Source organism: Bison bison, unplaced genomic scaffold (genome assembly GCF_000754665.1).
Source record: "Bison bison bison isolate TAMUID 2011002044 unplaced genomic scaffold, Bison_UMD1.0 scf7180017862275, whole genome shotgun sequence".
Lineage (NCBI taxonomy): Eukaryota > Metazoa > Chordata > Mammalia > Artiodactyla > Bovidae > Bison > Bison bison.
The window spans coordinates 1,313,670-1,326,937 of NW_011492847.1; the positions used below are offsets into that span (position 1 = coordinate 1,313,670).

The window sequence follows — 13,268 nt, forward strand, 5'->3', positions numbered from 1 at the left end:
TACGGGGCACCATAGAATCCTCTCTGTATGATTGGCTGCCTCGGATTTCAGACAGTGTTTATGCCACACATCATCTCCGCCTTTGCTGCTAACTACAGACGAGGAAGGAGCTGTGCTCTGGGTTGGAGGGATGACCCTGTTGACAGCATGTGAGAATTTCTTGAAGAGCCAAAACGGAACTACAGTGCCTGCTGCCTGGGAAAGCTGAGGGTGATCCTTGGTCTGTGGCTGCCGGTGACTCTGCCTAATGACCAAGTTATAGACATACATGGCTATGGGTAAGCAGGCAGTTCCAAGGAGCAGGGGGTGGGCCCCAAAGATGTCTTTGTGGATGGCTCTGAAATGCCTAGAATTCTTTATCACTGAGTTTAAGGTTAAGGCTTTGAACTAAACTAACTCCGAGAAAGTAACGCAATGACTCAAAATCGGGGTGAGAAGAAAACCAGCCCCCACAGGATCTTCCTAAGAGGGTTTCCTAGGGAAACCTGGGTGAAAGAGAGAGCTGGGCCCCTAGCTATGACAGATGACATCAGCCAGAGAGAGGCTGGCCAGGCCAGTCCAAGCCAGTGTGGACTTCTGCACACTTAAACTTATGTGAGCCTCTGCTCGAGGCAGGAAACCAGGTGTGTGGATGGACGGGAGCTGGTAGCCAGCATCATCAGCAAACACATTTTGTCCACCGCATTCCTGACCCCACATAACAGGAGCCTGAGTGTGGGCTACTGAACCAAAGTGGTTTGTCAACATTGTGCATAGAAGCTCTTGTCCTGTAACGTTGGCATCTAAAGTGGAAGATAGGACGTATAGGCCTACACTGGCGTGTGGGACCTGAACGTTAAGGTTTAGACTACTCTTGGGTGGTCCCAGTCCTTTTAACACTAACTAGCTAGGGTACACGGAGAAGGCAATGGCACCCACTCCAGTACTCTTGCCTGGAAAATCCCATGGACAGAGGAACCTGGAAGGCTGCAGTTCGTGGGGTTGCTGACTTCACTTTCACTCTTCACTTTCATGCATTGGAGAAGGAAATGGCAACCCACTCCAGTGTTCTTGCCTGGAGAATCCCAGCGACGGGGGAGCCTGGTGGGCTGCCGTCAATGGGGTTGCATGGAGTCGGACACGACTGAAGTGACTTAGCAGCAGCAGCAGCTAGGGTACAAACCTCATCACATGGCCAGCTGCTTCACAGGGGTGAGTCACGTAGCTACTGCGGAAGCCTCATCGACCTCCCAGATTCTGCTCAGTGCATAGCTGTGCTGCCCTTGACTCATCCTGAGTGTATTTTATCGCATTCCATGAGATAAGTGCAGACTCTAGGGGTGATCAAATATCTGGGGATATGTCAAGGTCTTGGGATTGAGTAATGAATGTGCAGAGACAACATGGAGTCAGGAATTCAGGCCTTTGTTCCTGCTGTGGACCCTCAGGGCTCAGTGGCCAAGCCATATCACAGAAACACCACAGAGTGGGAGTAGATGGCTGTGGGACCCAGGCTGGGCACAGGCAGGAGGGGTTCTGGTTAATGGAACAGCAGAAAGCTTGCTTAGATACTCTGTTGTCATCAGTCTCAGTGTTTCCCCCCAACACAGAGCTGTGCCGTGCAAGTACCACTTCACTGCTTATAGGCTGAGCTGTATTCCAGGGCTTCACTCTGTGACAAGTGAGTCACCGTTGATGCTGGTAACATGAACTCAAGACGCAGAAACTTTGAAATGGATGGAGTAAGAAAGCTCTGCCAGTTCCTGAAGTCAAAAACCCACATGTAACTGGACTCCAGGTGCTCCTGAACATCTGTCTGTAACCCATCTATTTGTTCTTCTTGACCACCACTGGCACCTTTGCATCATCTCTCTTAACCTATTACAACCACCTTCCTCCACGCTCATCTCTCTCCAATTCACTTCTAATCTACTACGGCCATTGCAACTTTCAATCTACTACTACAAACATTGTCACTGTTTCCAAAATGACAATCTGACAGTAGTATTACCTTGCTTAAAACTCTTTAGGGACTTTCCTGGTGGTTGAGTGGCTAAGACTCCATGTTCTCAACACAGGGGGGTCTGGGTTCGATCCCTGGTGAGGGAACTAGATCCTGCATGTTGTAACTAGGAGTTTTCATGCAGCAATTAAAGATACCGCATGCCACAATGAAGACTGAAGATCCCTAATGCCACAACTAATACCTGGCACAGTGAAGTAAAATCATATATATTTTAAAAATCTCTTTAATAACCTCAGAGGACCACAGTTAAATTAAGTTTACTTGTCTGGCTTCTATAGCCCATGAGCTCCTTAAAGGCAGATAGGTACATTCAAATTTACATTCAATAAAAACTTGCTGAAAGACCTCATCACCCACAAAGGTCTCTGCATATCTTCCATTGGCATCACCCAGGTAGATGAGACTGCAAGCTCCATCGTCTGGCCTGCTAGGACTTGAACTCCAGCGGCTTAGCCATCTGTGATACACCAAGAGGACCAGGTGACACAGGGCTGTTGATGTCCACCGCACTAGAAGAGACTAAGACTTCTTCTCATCTCTTGAAGTAAAGACAGCAGGAATATCATGCTCCATGGCTTTCTCACTAACTTCTAGGGTGAATTCAAGGAAAGCCCTGAACTACACCTTCTTGAAAACATTTTTAACAGGTACACCTTTTACTGTTTACCAACTACAGCCATGACTCTAATACATGGGTGAAATACATCCTGCATGACCTGAAGCTCCCAGGACTCTGTGGGGCTTTGCCTGCAAGCAGGCATGAAAGAGAAAGGTTTATTTATTTATTTTTTTAAATAATGTTCTTGCCATTGGGTCATTATTTCCTATTGCCAGCAATTAGACCAGAGGTGTCTTTTCTTTCACAAAAGTGCTGTGTATGTTTGCATAAGTTTGTGAAAAATGTTCAAAGATAGAAAACATTATTTGAGGGATCTTGGTTCCTTTGGGACATGGCATCTCACTCCTAGTGTAAGTTATCTAATGGAATGATATTTAGAGTGATAAGATACTAACGATGTGCTTTGTTTGCAAACCATGCCCTACATACACACACATCCACACACGTATGTATGTATATATATATGTTTTGGCCAAGTTGCATGACTTATGGGATTTTAGTTCCCCGACTAGGGACTGGCCCCAGAAGTGAAAGTGCCGAATCCTAACCACTAAACCATCAGGGAATTCCCTATATATGCTATATATACATTCTACATACATACATACATACACACACACGCACAAAATGCATCACCATGAACACTTTCACCTGGCCTAGACTTTAAGAACTATGACTTGCTGGATATGGTATGATGCTGCTGCTGCTAAGTCACTTCAGTCATGTCTGACTCTGTGCAGCCTCAGAGATGGCAGCCCACCAGGATCCCCAGTCCCTGGGATTCTCCAGGCAAGAACACTGGAGTGGGTTGCCATTTCCTTCTCCAGTGCAGGAAAGTGAAAAGTGGAAGTGAAGTCGCTCAGTTGTGTCCGACTCTTCGTGACCCCATGGACTGCAGCCTACCAGGCTCCTCCGTCCATGGGATTTTCCAGGCAAGAGTACTGGAGTGGGGTGCCATTGCCTTCTCCAGATACGGTATAAGCCTCTCCAAATACTACCCATCTTCCCGGCCCAACAAGCCTTGCCTTTTCCATGAAGCTTTGGCCATCTCTAGACCTTCTATACTTTATCTTGAATTCATCGACCTAAGTTTACATAGAAAGGGAATAATTACAAACACAGCGTTCACATAGCATACACTCTGACCAAATTAATTATACACCTTCCACAAAGGAAGTGCTGAAAAAACATCTGTTGGATGCTGTGTGTGAAATAGACCACTCACTGCCTAGCACAGTGCCCTGCATGCAGTGTAAACCCAGTGACCAGGTGACTTGCTCTCCACGTCTGTTGCGTATCTACACCTGAGCACTTCTTTTCTGTTGTTCCATCACCGTCCATGCTACTTCTACAGCCATGCCTGCTCTTCTCACCCTTTCAAGCCTTAACCCAGTATTCTCATTTCTGCTGAAATAACACCAACATCCTCTGTGAAGTTCCCTCTACTTCACCACAGCTTGACGTGACTCTCCTCTCTTCACTCCTCTTAAAGACAGTAGTTCAGGCCACTGTTTCCATACATAACCACCTCATACAGTCATTCTCTGTGGATTTTCTTGATCTCTTAAGTCATGATAAATTCCTTGAAGGAAGAATCACTATCTTCCTCATAGCCCTGAGTTCAATCTTTAAAAATGAGAAGCTCTGAAGAAGTATCCATACGCTGAATTTGTTGAATTAAACTATTCCAGCCATCTTGATTTATTCTTTTTCAGAACATCTTGGTCATTAGTATTCATCACACACTCTAGACCTTAAAGCTGTAGTCTCTCATTAATACCTACAGGTTCCTCACATCCCAGCTAGACTGAACTTCTTCAGGGCAGGCCTTGCCTGCTCTCACCTGAGGTTGCTGAGGTCAAGAGGATGCTCTGTTGGGGACCAACAGAAAGGGCAGAGGTACAACAACGTATAACAGGGGCTCCTCAGAAGTATGTTTGTATCCACAACATCTTTATGCGTATTTCTCATTAAAATCATTATCACAGGAGCCGCAGTTTTAAGGCAACCAGTTGACAGTTCAACCCTGTGCAGCCCTCTGAAAATGGGGCACTGTTGCTCATCTCTGATTCTGGAATAAGAAATTCTCCCTGAGAACCCTCTTACATAGTTCGTGGGAATGTAAATTGGGGCAGTCACTATGGAAACAGTATGGTACGTCTTCAAAACACTAACAATAGAAGTACCATGTGATCCATCGATTCCATTCCTGGGTATATATCTGGAAAAAATGAAACACTTATTTGAAAAGACACAGGCATCCTCATGTTCACAGCAGCACTATTTACAATAGCCAAGACATGGAAGCAACCCAAGTATCTATCAACAAGTGGATAAAACAAGATGTATATATGTGTTAATATACAATGGACTATTACTCAGCCATAAGAAAGAATGGAATTCTACCATTTGCAATAATGTGGATGGCCATGGAGGGTATTATGCTTACTGAAAAAAGTTAGAGAAAGACAAATATTCTATCATATCACTTATTTATGAAATCTAAAGAATAAAACAAATATAGCAAAATAGAAACAGACTACACAGAGAGAACTAGTAGTGAATAGTAGGGAGAGTGGAGACAAGAGGGGCAACGATAGCAATATGGAATTAAGAGGTATAACTACTATATATAAAATAGATAAGCCACAAGAATACATTGCACAGTCTGGGAAATTACAGCTGGAATTTTACAATAACTTTAAATGGAATATAATCTATGAAAATACCAAGTCACTATGCTGTACCCCAGAAGTAATATAATATTGTAAATGAACTATGCTGCTGCTACTAAGTCGCTTCAGTCGTGTCCGACTCTGTTCGACCCCATAGACAGCAGCCCACCAGGCTCCTCTGTCCCTGGGATTCTCCAGACAAGAATACTGGAGTGTGTTGCCATTTCCTTCTCCAATGCATGAAAGTGAAAAGTGAAAGTGAAGTCGCTCGGTCGTGTCTGACTCTTAGTGACCCCATGGACTGCAGCCCACCAGGCTACTCAATCCATGGGACCCTCCAGGCAAGAATACTGGAGTGGGGTGCCATTGCCTTCTCCGAAATGAACTATATTTTAATTTAAAAAGTTAAACAAACTACATCCAGGAAAAAAAAATAAATTCTCCCTAAGAGTAGGTATACTGCCTTGAGGATTAGATATAAAGACTAATATTAACAGCTTATGGATCAGAGACCTATTAATACAACTTTTGTTACCTGAACATTATTGACTGGAGTGTGTCAATATTCACTTACATAACACATCGCTAGCAGAGGCATTAGTTCCTGCAAAATCCCCCAGTCAATCATGTATTAAGGATGAAAGACAGAGAAAGCAGCTATTCCAACACTGTAGCTAAGACAATGGTGGCACTGTTCAGTGCTTAGCTCTCATTAAATTTCCGACAGGCCAATTAGACTTAATAAAAAAATTCTCTCAGGGCCAGTATATTTTTAATCGCTCATCTGCCCAAGCAAGAAAAGCCCTGCTCAAGGCTTCAGGTGCCAACCTTCCCTGGGCATGCAGATCTGCCATCTTCTACCAGCCTCTGGGCAGCTCTTCTCCAGGTGACGCTTCCCAGATTGCTTGCTCAGCAGCACCACCTCTTCCACTGACCAAACTAGATTCAGTGAATGGCTGGTGAAATTACAGAAACATCTTTTTTTTTTTTTCCAAAGTTCTCTCTTACAGTTTTAGTCTGCCTTATACAATGGGAGATAAAATAAATTGATCTGGGTACAATCTGGATCTAGCAGGAAAAAAAAAAAAACACGTGGCCCATGAAGGTAATCTGAGATTCAATTCATGTCATGTCAGGAGATCACTCTGGCTGAACCCATCAGATAAATGGCCAGAACTGGCAAGCACCACACACACACACACTCACTCACTCACTCACTCACGTTCAAACATGCTCATCTTCATCTTCTTATATAAACATCATACCCTGTCCTTAACAATTCTCAGGCCATTTTAAGCTAAGAATTCTGGAGTAGCCACATATTCCAAAGGAATTTTGGTTAGCCCACTAAGAAAAAAAGAGTAACAACTTTTTTTTTCCTTTTCCTAAATTACTTAGTATGTGCAAGTACTGTTAAACTGTAAGTACTGTTGAATATACAATTTGTATTTACTATAAACTATTGCATTTTTTTATTCTGTGCTCCCCACAGACAAAAAACTATCAAAAAGAAAAAAAAAAAAAAAAAGCAAACATAAAACCAACTAATTGTTTTGTTTCCTCCACGAAGTTAAAGGTTTACTAAAATGTCAAAGCAGTTGAATATATGCTCTTTGCAGACTCTCTAGGTCAAAAATGTAATCTGAGTTCTAGTCTTTTAGCCAGGCACACATTTTAAATTTTCTTTAGAGGTCCTTTGCCATACTTTTCATTTCACAAGTCTTTTAAATTCCTCAAGCCTAGCCCGGAAGAGTGAAAGTCATCTTCATGAAGAAAGTAGAGATTAAACCACCATGACTTTGGAATGGCACAGGATCTCAGCTGTAAATCTTTGGCTCAGAACCAGGGTCTAAAACCAGCCATGGGAAAAGCTGCTGACATGGAGGCTGTGATTCCCTCCATGTTCGACTTGCATAATGTTGACATTGTAACACCAGAGAGACCCCAAAATATTTCAAACAATTGTGACTTCTTTTCTATAAATATTTTAAAATTGTTTTAAGAGATAAAATAACATTTTACCCTTCTTGTTTTCTTAGTTACTCTGGTTGCCCTCTGCAGCTCACTACTAGGGATTTATTTTTGGCTTGAAGGTCAGGGAGGACATTTTAAGGCACTACTTCTGTTGCTAAACTGTGTTTTCCAACATGAGTTGCCTGGTTAAGTAGGGGAGCTGGCTGCTCTTAAAGCCACAAGTGACTGTCAAATCATAGAATAGGAGAAACAGATGATCCTTTCCTTTGTTGATGCTCAGGCAAGAAAAAAATATCAAGTATTCAAGATGATATTTTAAAAAGTCTCCTACTTCATTATAAGCACGGTTTTCTTTCAGGGCAGAAAAATCCTTTTCATTCCCTTTCATTACTCGCCTATTCCAGTTATTACTGTTTGAGTCCTAAGTTTGAATATATGACAACTTTTCCAATAGGAAGAGAGTATAAAGAAGAAGGGAGAATTACACAGATGGCCAAGGAAATTATTGACATCTGAGCACATCATTCAACTACTTCAGCTGTTTCTTCCTTCTAACTTAGCCAAATGGTAACCATCCAGTGAGTGAGAGGTGAACTTTATTTGAAATCTGAAATTTCCACTCTCAGAGAATATGATTAAGAGGCCTTAAATCTGAGCTCTGGAAACAGGCTTTGGTAACCTTAGTCACAGATGAGCTGAGTGATCAGTTGGTAAATAACCCTTCAGTGCAATTTCAATCTTTCTCCCAGAGCCTGAGACCAAGAGACCTGGTGTGCCTTCACCAGAAATGTCCTCAGCATGATTTGCAGCATTTATTTTTGATGAAGAAACATCAGCTGTCAAAGCTGACTACTGCATTCCTCCTAAAACATCCCCAGAGATGTCCTCCTAGTTTGCAATTTTAAACCTACAACAGGTTTTCTATTTACAGCTACTTAAAACTTACCTCTTTTAATTACCTCACCCAAAGAACTTAGATTTCACAAATAAAGTTCAGTGTGGTTTCAAAACACTGCGAATGGGAATGGAAAAGCAGAACTCACCTTCACTCCCAGAAAAAGCATCACTGGAGCCTGCCACTGCCAAGGTCAACAGCAGCTGCCAGAGATCCATACCTGTAGGACCTGCAATCATACAAAGAAAAATAAAATTAAGCCGAGCAATTAAAAGCAGACCATGTTCATCAAAAATTGTTTAAATACGGCTGAAGCAGGAATGAGTTGACATGCACATCAGCTCTAGAAGGAATCTTCATAAGTTTTTCGCTGCCCTAGAGTCTCACGTTGTCATACTTCTCATTTTACATACATTCTACTTCCGGTGGGTGCTCGCCTTGAGAAAGAACATGGACACTAGATTTCCACATTCTTGCCCATGGCCATAAAATGACCTCACAACAAATGACCCCCACACATTGCTTTCATGACAGGGCCAGCATGGTTCACTTTAATTTGACCTGGAAATAGGAACTCCTCAGCTGTATCGCTAAGCAAGGGACCTTGGGCTGGACAGGCCAAAAAAGGAAAAACAAAACAACCCACTTCAGGCATAGTAAAGTTTCTCCAACGTGTTTCCCAGTGAACAAAAGAGCTCAATTAACACTCAAAACACTGTGCTAATGAGCCATAGGAAGGAGGCTTAACTAGAAGGCTGCAGAGAGAAGGTGGGAGGTGGAAAGGAAAAAAACATCAGTGCTTCCTAGGTGGCCTCCCCGGGACACCTGGTGTCCTTGTGGGTGTTAGTTGCAGAAGGAATGAGGTCTCTGAAAAGCCCAGGAATGTGAGCACCTCAGATTCTAAAAAGGGTCAGTTTGCGGGCTAGCCATTTGGAATCCCAAGCTTGGCCACACCTTGGACCCTTCAGTGTGATGAATGGGGGGAACAGGTCAACATGCCTCAGCCAGCACACACCTTTACCTGGAGGAAATGAAGCTTCTTTGTAATAAATAAACCAGATGTCCACCTCCTTGATCTCTAAAGAGACAAGTTTAGGCTGGCTTAAAATGAAATCAGCAGACTGCCCTTTGGAAAGCTGTTGCTACATCTGATGACTAATGCCAACTACTTTAAATCTTAGCTGCAATATTTCCATAAAATTATAGCTCTTTACAAGTTATTCAGGCAGATCTGATCATCATACTGGGAGCTCCATCAGTGACTTTATTGGACTTATTTTTATTACATTCTTGACAACAACAGAATAGTCCTTCTATTTCCCCTAATCAAACTGAAATGATGAACACGGATGGTTGTTTTCATGGGTAATGGAAGGCTTTGAGCCAGGTAACAGCTGTGTAATTCTGAATAGGTATTAAACATCTGATGTTCTACATTTTCATTTCTAGACAGTGGATGATGCAACATTTTAAAAATTCTGTATCATTTATGTTCTTAAAACATTCTAAGAAAACATCTCTAGGTGAACGGAATCTCTCTTGTGTTCCCGCATGCATGAGAACAGCCCTTATACAGTGCCCTAAGGGTCATTCATAGGATTGAGCGTGACATCACAGAGGAATACATTTTACCAACAGTGAGACTTCACACTAATGTGAGTTGGGGTTATTATGACACCCGTGTTTTAAATTCTTAACCTGGAAGGCTCTGGGCTAATGGCTTTGCGTCATCCACATCTACTTTTACTGAGCTTCTCTCTCAAGATCCTTTACTCTTAGATGAACAGGCCATTATATTCATAATTTGAGGTCTCCAGCAAAAATATTAGTTTGGCCAAGAAGTTCGTTCGGGTTTTCCCATAAGATCTTATGGGACTATACTAATAGGCTTATGGGAATACATCAGATCAGATCAGATCAGTCGCTCAGTTGTGTCCGACTCTTTGCGACCCCATGAATTGCAGCACACCAGGCCTCCCTGTCCACCACCAACTCCCGGAGTTCACTCAGACTCACGTCCATCGAGTCAGTGATGCCATCCAGCCATCTCATCCTCTGTCATCCCCTTCTCCTCCTGCCCCCAATCCCTCCCAGCATCAGAGTCTTTTCCAATGAGTCAACTCTTCTCATGAGGTGGCCAAAGTACTGGAGTTTCAGCTTTAGCATCATTCCTTCCAAAGAAATCCCAGGGCTGATCTCCTTCAGAATGGACTGGTTAGATCTCCTTGCAGTCCAAGGGACTCTCAAGAGTCTTCTCCAACACCACAGTTCAAAAGCATCAATTCTTTGGTGCTCAGCCTTCTTCACAGTCCAACTCTCACATCCATACATGACCACAGGAAAAACCATAGCCTTGACTAGACGAACCTTTGTTGGCAAAGTAATGTCTCTGCTTTTGAATATGCTATCTAGGTTGGTCATAACTTTCCTTCCAAGGAGTGGGAGCAGAGAAGAAGATAAAGCAATGTGGCTGGATTCCAGGAAGGGCTAAGTGTTTCCTTAGAGATTAATGCTCCCCTTCCACTGTTGCTGGCTCAGTGGGGATGACTGCAAAAGCAGTCCCCTTGTGTACCCCGCTCCTTCACACTCCCCTAGTGAACTCTCTCTAATGCCTTAACATGAACAGAGTGTTAGTTGGCCTGGGATGATTCAACTGTAAGCTTCCCCCTTCAACTATGCAGAGCTCTGCATGGCAGCTTCTAGATGACAGGATTCTCTCTCATTAGATTCTGGAGGAGATGAAATGTCACTGGAAGAGGAGAGAGTGCCAAAACACAAAGTTTGGTACTTTAATCTATCAGTGATGTGCTAGATGTGAAAATCCTTTATTTCCCTTTCCTAATATAATAATCTAACTAGAGGCAGGCATTGTTCAGAGGCATCTATTAAACTGTACCTTCGTCTATAGGGTTTTTGAAGTTTGCAATATTTTCCTAGGGAAAACCCCTCTCTACATTTCTAATGATATTTACGCATTCTTTGGCTATAGCCACAAGGCATGATTTTCATTGGGGTGGGGGAAGAAGGAGCTGCTATTCCTGCATCAGGGTACTCACACCATTTATTTGGAGCTCAATATGCCTGAGGCATTTTGCCTGTTCCCCCTTCCTCAAGGGAGAGCCAGTTGAAAAGCCCTGTGATCCAGCTGGCATGAGTTTTAATTCTGTAAACTGCCTAGCAGAGGAGGCCTCAAAATCACAGTGCAGCCAATGATATAGTTTTGTTCCTTGGTTATAAAACAGTCCATAAACACACAAGAAGAGACGGAGATTAAATAAAATATTTTTTCCCAATATGTTATAACCAACTCCAGGCAAAGGAAGCCATTGGTTCAATTCTCTTTCACTTAAAATTAGCAAGTATTTGTTGAATCACCAGTACCTGCTAGCATTATTCAAGGCACAATGGAAAATATAAAAGCAATCAAAATCATTGAGAAATCACTATTGGATTTCAGAGATATTCACACAGAAATGATGAGCAGCAGGTCAATTTAAAGTGAAGATAAGACTACTTTGCAAAGAATCCCCATGTCATCTTTATTAAAAGTAACACTAAAAAAGATATAAAGCCATATAGGAAAAAATGTCCTCATATCTGGTTAGTAATTTACCAGAGATATAATGAACCACTACCCAAAACCCCCTACCACCTCTGATTTGCATCATGTATTTAAAAGGAAAACAGTCAAAAAGCATCCTTAGAAGTATGATGTTAACATTTTAATAAATGGGAGGAGTAAAATAACAGATTTGGGAGCTTATAGTCCTGTCACAGCCAAGTTAGGAAGAATATCAAAAGGGTGGCTTGAATTGAGCAGAAATAAGTTTCCCCAAATTTCTGTTTTACTGATCTAGTAATTCTGCTCTGCAAGAAGTGAAAGAAAGAAAGTGAAGTGGCTCAGTCGTGTCCGACTCTTTGCCATTGCATGGACTATAGCCTGTCAGGATCCTCTGCCCATGGGATTTTCCAGGCAATACTGGAGTGGGTTGCCATTTCCTTCTCTAGGGGATCTTCCCAACTCAGGGATCGAACCTGAGTCTCCCACACTGCAGGCAGACTTTACCATCTGAGCCACCAGGGAAGCCCTGGAAAAAGCGAGGGCTGATTTCAAAAAAAACCCAACAGAAGCAGAATTGTTTATATTGCAAAACCAAGACTCCAGGTAGATAACCTAATAAATGTGTATTTTCTGATGCTAGTGTTGATTACTAATGAAATATTGCAAAACGGAATCTCATTGATTTCTTGGTGAAGCTTTTCTAAGAACTCAGCACTGAAAAAGGAAGAGGTTCATCCAAAAGGGTATTTGAAATAATCTATTCTAATTAGCTTCAGGCATTTATTTGAATAGATTGCACCTAGAGTTCATGTTATTATCTACTTTTTGGTGACGGTCATTTGAAAATCTGTCAGACACAAAATGCCTTAGGTCAATTTATCTCTTTCCTATCAGTGAGGGAGAAAAAATTCACAGACATTATTGATATAACTACTCTTGTTGAAATTTCTCTCCCTTCTTGGATCCGGTAGGGAATACAAGATGAGAAAGTAATTTAAATGGATAAGGTGTGGGAGAAAAAATCCTTTGGAAGTGGTATACATAGTAGGTCTCCATTTTTATTAAAAAAATAGAGCATATATGGTGGGTATTAACACTTGTGCTAATTCAGTTACTACCAGTCAACCACTGAATATTTCAAATGTGGCTAACACAACTGAAGAATTAAATAAGCTCAATTATACTTAATTTTGATTAAATATTTCAATTAAATATTTAATTAAGTATATATTCAGAACAGGTTGAGTATGTAAACCTTTTTCAACTGTACATTTTATAAGATCTAAGTACAGATCAAGTATATTTCAGATGAAAAGTTAGCATCTAAATTGAGATGTACTGTAAGTGTAAAATATACATGGACTTTGAAGGTTTGGTACAAAAGGATACAAAATATTTCAATAATGTTTATGTTGATTACATGTTAAAATCATATTTTTGGACTGTTGAATAAAATATTAAAACTACTATCCCCCATTTAAAATAATTTAACTATAGAGAATTAGTTAAATTACATATGTGGCTTGAATTATATTTTA

General features: G+C 41.7%; 1 protein-coding gene across 6 annotated transcripts in view; it reads right to left on the bottom strand.

Annotated features, from left to right (window-relative positions):
• Positions 1–13,268, bottom strand: part of GHR (growth hormone receptor) — a 312,954-nt gene that overhangs the window by 167,326 nt on the left and 132,360 nt on the right. For 5 of the 6 annotated variants that reach the window (XM_010832815.1, XM_010832818.1, XM_010832816.1 and 2 more), the window contains one exon: positions 8,317–8,397. In XM_010832815.1, the coding sequence (XP_010831117.1) occupies positions 8,317–8,386 (70 nt within the window). In that variant the 5' untranslated portion in view covers positions 8,387–8,397. Of the gene's footprint in view, positions 1–8,316; positions 8,408–13,268 lie in introns of those variants that run through there. The other variant, XM_010832813.1, reaches the window with a different exon arrangement.